Raw genomic sequence first — 14,738 nt, forward strand, 5'->3', positions numbered from 1 at the left:
GGCTGTAAATAAACACAACAGGAGGTCCCAGACAGCGGTCGTGCAGCCCACATCGTGTCCAATACACAACTGGGACTACACAGTTTTCAACCCGGGCACCTCAGAAAAATTAAACCTTTTTTTTTTTTTAATGATTTACTTTTTTTTTTTTTTTACAGCAAATTACACAGATATAGCTATTGTTGGACGTTAGAGCTGGTGGCAGAGCGGCAGCAGAAGGTAATTCTGTGTACCCTGGCAGTGGGAAACACAGACAGACAGACAGCAGAAGGGCAGTACACAGCAGCCCACTGTAGATGTAAAATGTGTGGCTGCAGGCGACGTAATAGTCAAAGTGAACCAGGCTGGCTTAGTGAGCAGGAGCCAGGAAGTGGTAAAGGGTGGTAAGGCACATTAACGATGGTTCTTCCGGCAGCCAGTTCATGTCCCCCTCTCGCCGACAACAGGGGCCAGGAACTCGCCTTCCACCCACGCCTGGTTCATCTTGAGAAACGTCAGTCTGTCCACAGACTTGTGAGACAGACGTGAGCGTTTCTCGGTGACCACGCCACCAGCTGCACTGAAGCAGCGCTCGGACAGCACGCTGGAAGGGGGCAGGACAGCACTTCCAGGGCGTACTGCGCCAGCTCGCTCCAGATCTCCAGGCGCTTGACCCAATACTCCATGGGATCAACAGGGGCATCGCTGTCAAGCCCGCTGTAGGACCCCATGTAGTCAGCCACCATTCGGGTCAGGCGCTGGCTGTGACCGGAGGAGGATGCTGCTGCATGCACCTCCTCTCTAGTCACTGCTGCCGGAGCCTCTACAGTCCTGTAGAGCTCGTTGCTGAGAGACAGCAGGTCTGTGGGGCGCTTGCTGCTGGATGCAGGCACCTGCTGCTGCCTCTGTGCTGGCTGGACAGTGGGGGTGGAAGGCTGGGGGAAGGCTTCCTCCAAGCGCTCAACAAGGGCCTGCTGCAAGCTCCTTATTTGTTGCGCTGGGTCTCCTCCTGCAGGCGGCAGGAACTGGCTCAACTTCCCCTTGAGGCGTGGGTCCAACATCATGCTGATCCAGATGTCCTCCCTCTGCTTCATCTGGATCACCCTGGGGTCCTTGCGCAGGCACGTCAGCATGTGCGCTGCCATTGGGAAGAGGCGGGCCACGTGTGCTGGCACATCGACGGCAGTGCTGTCCTCATCCTCCTCCTCTGCCGCCTCATCCTCTCTCCACCCCCGCACCAACTCAGCTGCGCTGTGCTTATCCCCCTCATCAGCAGCAAGGTCAGGGACCTCCACCAAGTCCTCCTCCTCCTCCCCCTCAGAGGTGGACTGTGCAGCTGCTTGCCGCTCCTGCTGGTCCAAGGCTGCCGCTCCCTGTTCCAGCAAAGCATCGAGGGCCCTGTTCAGCAGACAAACCAGGGGCACCCACTCGCAGACCATAGCATGGTCCCTGCTCACCATGTTAGTGGCCTGCAGAAAGGGAGCCAGCACTAAGCACACCTGCTGCATGTGCCTCCAGTCATCGGGGACGATGGACGGGATGTTGCTGGTCTTGTCCCTTCTCTGAGCGGCGGAAACAGTGGCCTGGGTAAGGTACTGGTTGACAGCGTGCTTCTGTTCAACCAGACGCTCCAACATCGCCAGGGGTGGAGTTCCAGCGAGTTGGAACGTCAAGGATCAGCCGATGGCGTGGCAGCTCCAGCTCCTTTTGCACGTCTTCCAGGCTCGCACAGGCTGCAGCCGAGCGCCGGAAGTGACGCACAAAGTTCCTTCCCGTTTCCAGCAGTTCGCCCATCCCCTGGTAGGTGCGCAAGAACTTCTGCACCACCAGGTTCAGCACGTGGGCAAGACAGGGGATGTGGGTCAGATTTCCCCTGTCAATTGCGGCAACCAGATTGGCCCCATTGTCGGCCACCACCTCTCCGATTCTGAGGCCTCTGGGGGTCAGCCAAATCCTCTCCTGCTCCTGGATTTTGGCCAACACATGGGTTGCCGTCAATTTGGTCTTCCCAAGGCTGACCAACTGCAGCAGCGCTTGGCAGTGGCGGGCCTTCACGCTGCTGCTGAGGTGGGGGGTTTGGCCAGGTGTGCCGGAGGATGGCAGAGGATCGGAGGAACCTGCTGCAGTTCCCCTGACCCTGGGGGTGGCACCACCCACTGTGTTGCTGCTGTGCCCGCTGCTGCTCTCCCATCCTCACCCCCTTCCACCAAGCTGACCCAGTGGACAGTGAAGGACAGGTAGTGGCCTGTCCCGAAGTGGCTGCTCCAGGAGTCCATGGTGACGTGGACCCTTTCACCAACCGCGTGCTCCAGCCCTCGCTCCACATTGGCCATCACAAAGCGGTGCAGTGCAGGAATGGCCTTGCGGGTGAAAAAGTGTCTGCTGGGGAGCTGCCAGTCTGGGGCTGCACAAGCAAGCAGCGCACGCATGTCGCTCCCCTCCTGCACGAGCGTGTACGGCAGGAGTTGGGAGCACATGGCCCGTGCCAGCAAGCCGTTCAGCTGACGCACGCGACGGCTGCTGGGAGGCAGAGCCCTAACCACCCCCTGGAAGGACTCGCTCAAATGGCTCTGGCGTGGCCTTTTGCTGGCACGGGAATCAGCGGACACAGCAGAGGAGGCCACTGAGGACTGGCTGCCAGAACAGGCCTCAGTGTCGGCGGCAGAAGTTGCAGAGGGGGGGAGGAGCAGTGCGTTTCCGCACTCCTGCTGGTGCTGCTGGAGGAGCAGGAGGGCGGGTGGCTGCTGTTGCTGCTGCTGCTGCTGAAGGCTGTGCAGTGATGGGTGTGGTGCCACTGCCAGCACCAGATGCCTTCAGCCTCTGGAACTCCTCATGCTGGTGGAAATGTTTCGCAGCAAGGTGGTTGATGAGCGAGCTGGTGCTGAACTTTAAGGGGTCTGCACCTCTGCTCAACTTCCGCTGACAGTGGTTGCAAGTGGCGTACTTGCTGTACACTGTGGGCATGGTGAAAAATCGCCAGATTGGTGACAAAAACAACCGCCTACGGCCTGGAGCCGCTGCTGCCTGTCTCCCTGTGGTGGTTGGGGCGGGGGCTTGGGTGCGGCTGGTGGTGGTACTGGCAGATGCTGCTGCTGAGCCTGAGACACCAGCAGGCTGTGGGACCTGCCTACTGCTGCCAATGCTTGCAATGATGCGCCTCCTTGCAAGGCCCACAAGCGCATCCTCCTCAGAGCTGCTGATGATGACATCCCCAGGTGCTGGTGGTGGCGGCACCCAGTCTTTGTCTGTCACCACATCATCATCATCATCATCATCCTCCCCCTCCTGAAACATGTCCTGCTGGGATGATGACCCCCCAAACTCCTCTCCTGATGCATGGATGGGCTGCTTGACTGTCGCCACAGTCTTGCTGTCCAATCCCTCATCCCCCAAAGTGCCCATCAGCATCTCCTCCTCCAAATCGCCAACAACAGCAGACAATACCCTGATGGTGCCTGGGGTAAAAATACTGCTGAGTGACAGGTCGCCAACTTGTGACGGTGAACTGGCCTCCTCCCCAGGCCCTGCTGGGCGGCTGCTGCGAACAGGGGTGGTGGTGGTGGTGGTGAGGGTGGAGGCCTCGGATGCAGAGCTGATGGCGGGCTGCTCATCCTCCGTCATCAGTTGCACCACAGTGGCTGCATCCTTTTCCTCAATGGGACGTTTCCGACCCGGCTGGAGGAAAATAGGAGCAGGTACTACACGCTGCTGCTGCTGCTGCTGCTGCTGCTGCTGCTGCTGTGTCTCTGCAGCGTGAGTTGCTCCTGCTGGGCGGGGCCCAGGGCGTCCACGGCCAGTGGCTATAGGAGGAATGTTTGCCACTGACGCAGCTGCTGCTGCTGCGGAACTGTGCATGGTGGCGCGGCCGCGGCTTGCCACAATGCTGCTCCCTCTCCTCTTGATTCCCTTGCTGCCCTTCCCCTTGCCCAAACCGCGCTGGCTGCCACTTCCAGACATCTTTGATGTTTTGGGCGTAAACAAAAAAGTTTTTTAAAAGGGCGGGTGAAAAAGTGGGGTACTTTAATGGAGTGGGTTGGTGGGTGAGGTGACACTAATCACTAAGTGATTAGATCGCTAAGTGATTACTAGTACAGTACTAATACAAAATACAATAATTCAGTAATCAGTATAAGTGAACAGTGAGTGTGTCCCCTAGTACACTAACTAGAAAATACAATAATCAGTAGTAATCAGATTAAGTAGAAGGAAATAGAGTGTGTGTGTGTGTACTGAGTGCACGCACACACACACGCAGGAGCTAGCCTATGAACAGTGACTGAGTGTCCCTAGTAGTAAGTAGTAAGTAAGTGTACAACTAGAAATTACAATAATCAGTAGTAATCAGAAGGAAATAGAGTGTGTGTACACTACAGACAGTGAGTGCACGCACACACACACACGCAGGAGCTAGCCTATGAACAGTGACTGAGTGTCCCTAGTAGTAAGTAAGTAAGTGCACAACTAGAAATTACAATAATCAGTAGTAATCAGAAGGAAATAGAGTGTGTGTACTGACAGTGCACGCACACACACACGCAGCGCAGGAGCTAGCCTATGAACAGTGACTGAGTGTCCCTAGTAGTAAGTAGTTAGTAAGTACAACTAGCAATTACAATAATCAATAGTAATCAGAAGGAAATAGAGTGTGTGTACTGTGCACGCACACACGCAGGAGCTATGAACAAACAGTGACAGTGAGTGTCCTAGTACAGTTACTACAAAATACAATCACTCAGTAGTAAAGGTAGGACAGCAGAAACACTGGTATAATAAACTAACAGAGGACAGGAGGACAGCTGCCCACACAGGCAAGGTCCTGAGGCCTAAAGCAGTGTGAGCTTGCCTGCAGCAGCTGTGTCTGTCTCTATGTAACACACAAGCTACTAACTAAAATACAATGTCTATCTAACTAACAACAATATAGGTGTGTATAGGAGGTGTATGTGAGCAAAAACGCTAGGTAGTTGACCACAATAAAGCTCTTGCTAAGCCAAAGCACAAAGGAGCAGATCTCTCTCTGTACAAAGTCAGGCAAGGACGGAAAAACGGAACATGGCGGCCGCTATTTATAGGGTAGGGGCTGGCCAGGGTCCCCCTCTGTGATTGGCTGCCGTCAGAGGGCCTGGGAGCCCTCTGATTGGCTCTAAGGACATCAATCTGTGCTATGACGCTATTCGAGCTCGGTATTCGAGCTCGAATAGCGCTGTTAGCTCGAATAGTGAATGGGCTATTCGAGTTCACTCGAATAGCCCATTCCAGTAGCTGCAGCTATTCGAGCTCGGTATTCGAGCTCGAATAGCTGAAAAAAGAGCTCGAATATTCGAGCTACTCGAATATTCGAGCTCTGCTGAGCACCACTGCCCTGTATTAAACAGGATTGCAACGGAGTGGAAAAATCGCATTGTGCGTTAGGAGTGTGATAAAACGCATACAGTATATTGAAGTATGCGTCACTGCAAACGCTCAAGTTGTCCAGTAAATGCACAGCTTATTGTGCATTATTCTGAGTGAAACCTCTGCACTGCTGATGCACTTGTGTGAACATACCATTGAAATATAATTGCATTGCATTGGGATTATATTTTTTTCGGTTTATGGCAGAAAGCAAAAGATGCAGTGTAAAAGGACCTTCACTATATTGTTTTTTTTATGCCACTGATGCTAGATTGTGCTGCCTGTTCCTTAGCTTACATCCTTCTTATCTATGCTTTATTCACATCACCATTCCTTAAAGGGAAGGTTCAGGGACGCCTTGAAAAAAATAAAAATCCATATCCACTTACCTGGGGCTTCCTCCAGCCCGTGGCAGGCAGAAGGTGCCCTCGCCGCCGCTCCAGAGGCTCCCGGTCGTCTTCGGTGGCCGACCTGGCCAGGCCGGCTGCCAGGTCGGGCTCTTCTGCGCTCCAAGGACGAGCTCTTCTGCGTCCCACGCGGGCGTGCTGACATCATCGAACGTCCTCCGGGCTGTATTGAGCAGGCGCAGAGCCCGTCCTTGGAGCGCAGAAGAGCCCGACCTGGCAGCCGGCCTGGCCAGGTCTGGTCGGCCACCGAAGACGACCGGGAGCCTCTGGAGCGGCGGCGAGGGCACCTCCTGCCTGCCACGGGCTGGAGGAAGCCCCAGGTAAGTGGATATGGATTTTTATTTTTTTCAAGGCATCCCTGAACCTTCCCTTTAATTTCTGCATATGATCACTGTATATACTCAAGTATAAGCCACGTTTTTGAGGCCAAAAAGTAGCTCTAAAGTGGGGGTCTCGGCTTATACACGAGCCATGTGCTGGTAATGACATCCCCCACTGCAATATTCACCATGTAGCTAAGTGGTGATGCCCAGGTCTGCAACAGGCCCCCCACAGAACTATTCACCAGTAGCTGCAGTGTTTTATACCCTCGGCTTATACTCAAGTCATTTGTCCATGGTTTTTCAAGTGAAAGTTGCTTATTCTCAATTTGACTTATACTCAATTAAATGCTATTTTTCATTATGCAGATTGCAAGAAAAGTGAAGAATTTATGTTGAATTGTACATAAGATAGTTGTCACTGGAGATTACACTGTTGGTGCTGCTTTCTAATCCACTAACACTGGATTTGTATTAGTTTGTGGGTGAAATTGTTCTTTGCTCAAGTGCAGACTCGTGTATACAAAATAAATTAAAAATACAACACATATTATACATAGCATTAGGGATAAGTATAGAACGAATATGTAGTGCTTCATAGTTCCCTGGTGTATTTAACAGGTAGTAGGTCATTTTACAGTTCAGAGTAACAAGCAATACTTGGTTTGTGGAACTGTGCTCAGCCATCATGTATATTGATTAGATTAGAGTGGATCAAGACTCTTCTGTGTATTCTATTTTGTTTGTAATTTTGTTATATTATATAGTACTGCAATGTTTTCTACAGTAGCTAATTCTCAAACTGAGGTGTGTGTGTTGGCGGGGAAAGAGTGGATTGATGAGTTATTGCACCAGTTAAAAGGGAACTAAGCACTTGCAGATCATTTTTTATAGTGAAGTTTAGTAATGGAGTGTGCCATTGGGGTGAGCATCACTACTTCCCAACAGGGGGCTAATCCTCTGACCCCCCAGTCCATATGGGATCTGCCATATTTTCCATTGTGAGACTGCATCTGATGCATTTCCAACTTCCCGGATAAGTGTCACCCACATGCCTGCCGCAATGCATGCCGGGAGATGTAGACCATATATGTAAGAACATCTCTGTACTCTCATCCACGCACTACATCTCCCAGCATGCATTGCAGTGGGCACAGGAGACTTAGTCGAGAAGATGGAAATGTAGCAGATGTGGTCTCCGTAGACTAGAGAATATAGCAGATCTCATACAGCCCGGGGGGCCAGGGGAACAGCTCAGCACCCTGTAGGTAAGTGGGCTCACCCCATTGGCACACTCCAATACCAGCTTAAAAAATCAATATACATGGGTCATCAGCCACCTTGGTATTCAAAGGTAAATAACGTTTATCAATGTACAAAAGGGACATGTAATCTCAAAATACAAAAATTTTATTATAGGAGCTTGCAGTCAGGTCAAAGGTTTAAAATTGCATATGCAAGGAGGATATGTGGCAATCAAAGCAGCTGCAATAAATAATAGAGCTCATAATCTTATATGCAGAGAGATCAATTATACACTCATGCATCACACATCCCGCGCATTCACACTGGTGACATGTTGAAGAAATGGTGGAGGCCCCTTTCAGAAAACTTTCATTTCTGTGAAATCTCGTTTGCTTGCAAATTGGATCCTCTCAGTCCATAGATAGACATTATTGGAAATATCAGGCCAGTCCCAAATAATGGAATATATATGATCAACAGTAAGGGATAAAGTTAGAGTGGCTCTCACCACTTTGGCTGTCAGCGTTTGATGGACTCTAATGGCCGTGGGGTGCTCACTGCCAGCACTCTCCATTGCTTAGGTTGGTCTTTCCGTCCACCAAGGTGGTTTGGAGAGTTATTCCAACGGTGAGCCCCACAGGAGGGGTCTCTCTAAGAGACCACAGTGTCACCGCAACAGTCGCAGCTTCTTGATACAGGCTCGGCGGGGAGACAGAACACCAGAGTCTCAGATGTGACTCACCACGCGTGTCCCCTCCTGTGGGGCTCACCGTTGGAATAACTCTCCAAACCACCTTGGTGGACGGAAGGACCAACCTAAGCAATGGAGAGTGCTGAAAAAAAGGTAAATATCTTAGCGAGCTCCACCCCTAAATTGCCTAAACAGAAGAAAGGAACAGTGGGTATGCTGCAAATTCAAATGTCACACCAACATATAAGAATGAAAAATAAAAAATTGCACTGCCTCACAGTCCAGTATGAGTATGGAACACACAACAGTTCTTAGCCACGTAGCCACTAGAAGCGTAGTAGTTCCTCTTCAGTTGCCCTCAAAAAAACACAGAAACAAGATTCATCGCATAGACCATCACTTCAAAATTGATCCTCCACCAGCTAGGACCCGCGTGATATTTAGAGGGCACCACCTTCTCCTGTGCTCCACCACCCACAGGTATCGCCCTCACCTTTGACTGTAGCTGCCCAGACCTCACAGACAGCAATCAGCGCATAAGGTAATCACCAAATCCTGGCTTCTCACTGCTTCCGATCAACCAGATTGCTCACACCGATGCCAAGATGTATGCTGCCCAACTCACAGACAGCCACTAAGCATATTGGTGAGCCGTCCTCCGCACAGAGCCGGTGCTTAATGTAAACTTCCTCCACGTATAAGGAAAAAAGTAGCCCACTGCAACTGAATAATCTGATATAGTGTAAAACTATTTATTAAGAACAATAAAAAAAGAGTGCTACTCACAAGCATAAAAAAGAGTCAGGCATATCATAAAATCCTTGAGGACGTCTCCTCCATGCACTGCCAACTCCTGTGCGCTTAGCCACGCCCTACGCGTTTCGTCTTACGACTCATCAGGGGCTATTGGACAGGACTGGTCAGCAGTGCTTAAATACCCTTTCCCATACGTCATACCCCACATCCCTCCTACCCTTCAATATTTCATATATTCAACTTACTAGCATTTGAGTATTGCACGCCCAGATGCCTAAAAGGCCCATGATTCAACAGCACGAGAAAAGAACCCCCCATCTGCGCAAGCGCCACTCAGGACCCGCGAGAATATGGTCATTTCAGCTGGAACGCAAAACACCATAATGCTCCGCGTTCTGACGCGGACATCTTTCCATCCCTCACATTGCGTCCATGCCCACCTCTCGCGAGAGGTGGGCATGGACGCAATGTGAGGGATGGAAAGATGTCCGCGTCAGAACGCGGAGCATTATGGTGTTTTGCGTTCCAGCTGAAATGACCATATTCTCGCGGGTCCTGAGTGGCGCTTGCGCAGATGGGGGTTATTTTCTCGCGCTGTTGAATCATGGGCCTTTTAGGCATCTGGGCGTGCAATACTCAAATGCTAGTAAGTTGAATATATTAAATATTGAAGGGTAGGAGGGATGTGGGGTATGACGTATGGGGAGGGTATTTAAGCACTGCTGACCAGTCCTGTCCAATAGCCCCTGATGAGTCATAAGACGAAACGCGTAGGGCGTGGCTAAGCGGACAGGAGTTGGCAGTGCATGGAGGAGACGTCCTCAAGGATTTTATGATATGCCTGACTCTTTTTTTATGCTTGTAAGTAGCACTCTTTTTTATTGTTCTTAATAAATAGTTTTACACTATATCAGATTATTCAGTTGCAGTGGGCTACTTTTTTCCTTATACGTGGAGGAAGTTTACATTAAGCATCGGCTCTGTGCGGAGGACGGCTCACCAATATGCTTAGTGGCTGTCTGTGAGTGGGGCAGCATACATCTTGGCATCAGTGTGAGCAATCTGGTTGATCGGAAGCAGTGAGAAGCCAGGATTTGGTGATTACCTTATGCGCTGATTGCTGTCTGTGAGGTCTGGGCAGCTACAGTCAAAGGTGAGGGCGATACCTGTGGGTGGTGGAGCACAGGAGAAGGTGGTGCCCTCTAAATATCACGCGGGTCCTAGCTGGTGGAGGATCAATTTTGAAGTGATGGTCTATGCGATGAATCTTGTTTCTGTGTTTTTTTGAGGGCAACTGAAGAGGAACTACTACGCTTCTGGTGGCTACGTGGCTAAGAGCTGTTGTGTGTTCCATACTCATATTGGACTGTGAGGCAGCGCAATTTTTTATTTTTCAATGGAGAGTGCTGGCAGTGAGCACCCCACGCCCATTAGAGTCCATCAAACGCTGACAGCCAAAGTGGTGAGAGCCACTCTAACTTTATCCCTTACTGTTGATCATATATATTCCATTATTTGGGACTGGCCTGATATTTCCAATAATGTCTATTTATGGACTGAGAGGATGCAATTTGCCAGCAAACGAGATTTCACAGAAATGAAAGTTTTCTGAAAGGGGCCTCCACCATTTCTTCAACATGGCACCAGTGTGAATGCGCGGGATGTGTGATCCTTGAGTGTATAATTGATCTCTCTGCATATAAGATTATGAGCTCTATTATTTATTGCAGCTGCTTTGATTGCCACATATCCTCCTTGCATATGCAATTTTAAACTTTTGACCTGACTGCAAGCTCCTATAATCAAATTTTTGTATTTTGAGATTACGTGTCCCTTCTGTACATTCATAAGTTAATTACCTTTGAATACCAAGGTGGCTGATGGCCCATGTATATTGATCTTTTTTTTTTTTTAAGCTTATGTTAATTAGGGTTAGCCCCACCCATCATCTTCTTAAAGGGTAAGGAATCAAAGGGTTGGGACACCTGCCACTAATTTTTCTTCTTTATTGACACTCCAATACCAACCTCCCTTATGGGGAGGTTCATTTAAAAAAAAAATCTTATTTGCCAGCGCCCAGTTGCATTTAAAGGGAATCTGAAGCGAGGAAAATTATTTAAAATAAACACATGACATAGCTGCAAATGAATATTATACACTAACCTCACTGTCAGTGCCTCTCAGAAGCTCACAATTTTCTTCTTACAGTGATCCCTTCCAGTTCTGACAATATTTTGTCAGAACTGAAATATACCAGTTGCTGTCAGTTATATATCAGCAGCTGTCAGTTACAACTGAATGTGCAAGGTAATGTCCATGTTTCCCTATGGCTCAAGTGGGTGATATTACAGTTTAACAGTGTGCTGACCAGAAAGCGGTTATGGGGTAATGGCCATTTTTAAAATGGAGGACGGAGAAATCCATTGATCACAGTGGACAAATGGGACACATGAGAGGAGAAAGAGATTGAGGAGTAGACTACACAGGAGGTAAGTGTGACCTGTGTATGGTTATTTTTACTTTTTATTTTCAGTTCAGGTTCTCTTTGAGGAGAATTGGAGCTAAGTTTCATTGCTTATCCAAATCAACCAATCAGGCTTCAGATGAAAGGGATACTCTTATTGGTTCAACTAGAGAGCTCCTCCTATTTTTTGTACACTTTTTTTTTTTTTTTTTTTTTTTAAATAAATCTGCCCAAAGAGAAGATACAAATGCCATGCAGTTTGCTTTGAGGGAATTAAGCTGGCCCAGGATTCCACATTTTGACTAGTAATGCAGGCTACATTTGGCAAAAAAGTTGTTAATTTCATATGTGCAATGTTAAAATGGAAGTGTTTGTTTAAAAAGACGGAAAATGGACGTTTGTTAAAGTAATGTTTTTTTTTTTCTCATTTGCAGTGATTAAAATGTGTATGTTTTATCACATATCAATTAAAATGTAAACTAAAATGTAAATCCTTTATAGTTAAGATTAACGAGACCTATAGAAATGTAAATACATTCAACACAGCTGAAAGATTATGCAATACCTGTCTCAGTCACATACATTTTTAAATAGATAATTATATGGGAATTGTAATATTTGTATGCATTTAGACTATAAGGTTTTCTCTGAGTTTGAAAGAATTGTTTTTCAGTAGAAGACTGTTAAAAAGCTTTGCTTCCCACACCTACAATTTAAAGCTCCTACACATTTCTAAAATGGGAACAATCCTTGTAACGCGTCTATCTGTCCTTGCAGATGAAACCTGTGCAGTGTGAAAAAGCAACTGAAGAATCTAACCCTGTCAGTCAGAGACTTATCGTAACAAGCGATAGTGACCTTCAGCGCAGCTATGCTAAGCAGAGACGCACAAAAAGCTCCATCCTTCTCCGCAAAGAGCTTGATTCTCGCACCAAGATAGCAGTGCGGGATTACCTGTACCATGTGAATGATGCTACAGCTGTTGTGTACGCCCGCCATGTTTTGGCCTCCTTGTTGGCTGAATGGCCAGATGGTGTGCCCCTGAACGAAGACATCCTGGAGTTAAGTGGGCCAGCACATATCACATACATTTTATATATGCTAATGCATCTGGAAGAAAAACAACTGTGGGAAAAGGTAATTTATTTTTTCATAAGATATTTAGTACAATGGAAATTACATTATAGAGAATATTTTCCAGGGGAGGATCTGTTTATGTAGCAGTTCTACAGTATATGCAGAGCTGTGCTGAGCCATAGAAAAGAATGCCATTTATGTAAGTTTGTTTCCTCTAATCAGCTTCAGTATCTTTCTAAAAACTGAGGAGAGGTATCGGAAAATGTATAATTTAAATGCCCATGTGCACAAACTTTTCCAAATACTTCTCTAAACCTATTTAAATGTGATGTTGCCAAATGCTATTACTTTGTTATCCTTTTCTTCAAAGCATGTTTCTCAAATACTAAATAAATATTTAAAAGGACAACTACAGTGAAAAAGTAAGCAGTCAAAATCTGACATTACCAACAGTCCATCTACTCATGGGGGATTTTCAGGTTTTTTGTTTTGTTTTCAAAAGCATTTCCTGAATGGAGGTTGTCAAGTCTGACTGCCAAAATAGTAGGATGCAGTCTTCCTAGTTGCTCGCACACTATTTTGGCAACTGCCATTCAGGCATTGCTTTTGAAGAAATGGAAACCCTAAAAATCAGTCTTAAAGTGGACCCAAATTAAAAATACAAGATTTCAGAAATAAAATCTATTTTCTAAATTATAATAATAAATAGCAGCCTTTTTTCAGCTGCATGATGACAAATATAAAATATTTTACATTTATTGGAGGAACCCCTACCTTCCTTTCAAATTGCCGGGATTTTTCCGGCAAACTGGTGGAGTAGATGGTGTCCAGCAATGGAGAAATTGCTAATGGCTGCCCCCAGTATAACCCTAGCTATGAAAAGAGAAGGGTGAAAAGCATGCACTGAAATGCTCATAGGTTTGAAGGAGTGTTTATTTATCTTTGTATGTGTCAGAGTGGTGCAACTAAATATTTTTTTTTTTTTCATTGACCAAAAGTTTTATTGAAATATAAAACAGGGATGGTACAGAGAATACAGTATACAATCATTGAACAGAATTGGGCAACAGATAAGTAATACAGATGGTATACAAGTGGAATTTATACAGTAGTGCCACTATCTCTGCGGCTTTGCAGGGAGTGCAGGAGAGGAGAGGGGAAGTGGGAAAGAGGATGGGGAAGTCAGGAAAGGGAATTTCGTTTCGTTGGCATCCAGATGTGGGTGCAGGCATGGAGGGAGGGGGGAGAGGGTGAGGAGGGGAGTAGGGAGAGGGGTATCCGAGTAAGTAGATACTATGACAGGAGACTAGAGCAAACAACAGCATAAACATTGTGGTTTGGGCCTTATGAACTGCCTGAGTTTTCAATCCAGCGATCCCATATTTTGTTAAATTTCGAAGGGCAGCCTCTGTGGTGGTATACTAGTTTTTTAAGAGGTAGGGAATTTTTGATCCTACTACGCCAGTCGGCATATGTAGGGGGAGTTGGAGAGAGCCATCTGAACGCTATACATTGTTTGAGCATAAAGGTGGTTTCTATCAAGAAGGTTTTGTCAAATTTGTTAATGTCTTCGTCGTAGATGTTTAATATACAGCTCTTAATGTCTAGGGTAATTGGCGATCCCATTACGTCATGGAGGAAGTCAATCACTTGCTTCCATAGGTCTGCTATTGGAGGACACTGCCACAGAAGGTGCATAAAGGTGGGGTTAAAAGTGTTGCATTTAGGGCAGTGGTTGGAGGTGTTAGGGTTAAATTTAGAGATGCGACTATGGATAAGATAGCTTTGGTGAGTGATGTCCAATTGTGTGAGGCGATCTTTGATACATGGAGATACTTGCTTAACAGCTAAGAGGCTGTCTTCCCATTCCTCTTCGTCTATTTGAATTCCCTGTTGTATCCATTTATTTTTGGATTGTTCTACCACTGGGTTAGCCAGATGATCTGATAGTATAGAGTAGAGAGCACCAATATGGTGAGTTAATGGTCCATCTTTAATAGCTTCCATAATAAGGGAAGTGCCTGTTAATGGGAGACCTAGGGGAAATTGAGCTTGCATAGCATGCTGTAACTGGTAGTACATGTATTGGAGGTGTTGAGGAAGGGAGAATTTAGCAGATAAAGCATCAAAGGGAAGAAGGCATTTGTTTTGGAGAATCTGGCCAAGGTATTGTACGCCTTTGTCAGACCAACGTGAGGTGTTAGTAAGTTTAAGTAGCTCTGGTAATTTGGGGTTCCGCCATAGGGGCGTGAAGTGTTCCCATATGGATGAGGGGATTATTTTATTTACTTCATGCCAGGTTCGTGTGGCTTGAATCATAATAGTGTTAGCGGGGTCCTTTTGCGTAAGCGTGCCCTTAAGAAGGGCAAACGGGAGATTATTTGCTTGTTCTGTGGCAGAGAACC

General features: G+C 47.2%; 1 protein-coding gene across 2 annotated transcripts in view; it reads left to right on the forward strand.

The window, feature by feature from the left end:
- Nucleotides 1-14,738, forward strand: part of ZZEF1 (zinc finger ZZ-type and EF-hand domain containing 1) — a 226,841-nt gene that overhangs the window by 186,651 nt on the left and 25,452 nt on the right. For both annotated transcript variants that reach the window (XM_068268505.1, XM_068268506.1), the window contains one exon: nucleotides 12,034-12,393. In XM_068268505.1, the coding sequence (XP_068124606.1) occupies nucleotides 12,034-12,393 (360 nt within the window). The remainder of the gene's footprint in view (nucleotides 1-12,033; nucleotides 12,394-14,738) is intronic.

The sequence above is a fragment of the Hyperolius riggenbachi genome, chromosome 2, assembly GCF_040937935.1.
Source record: "Hyperolius riggenbachi isolate aHypRig1 chromosome 2, aHypRig1.pri, whole genome shotgun sequence".
NCBI lineage: Eukaryota > Metazoa > Chordata > Amphibia > Anura > Hyperoliidae > Hyperolius > Hyperolius riggenbachi.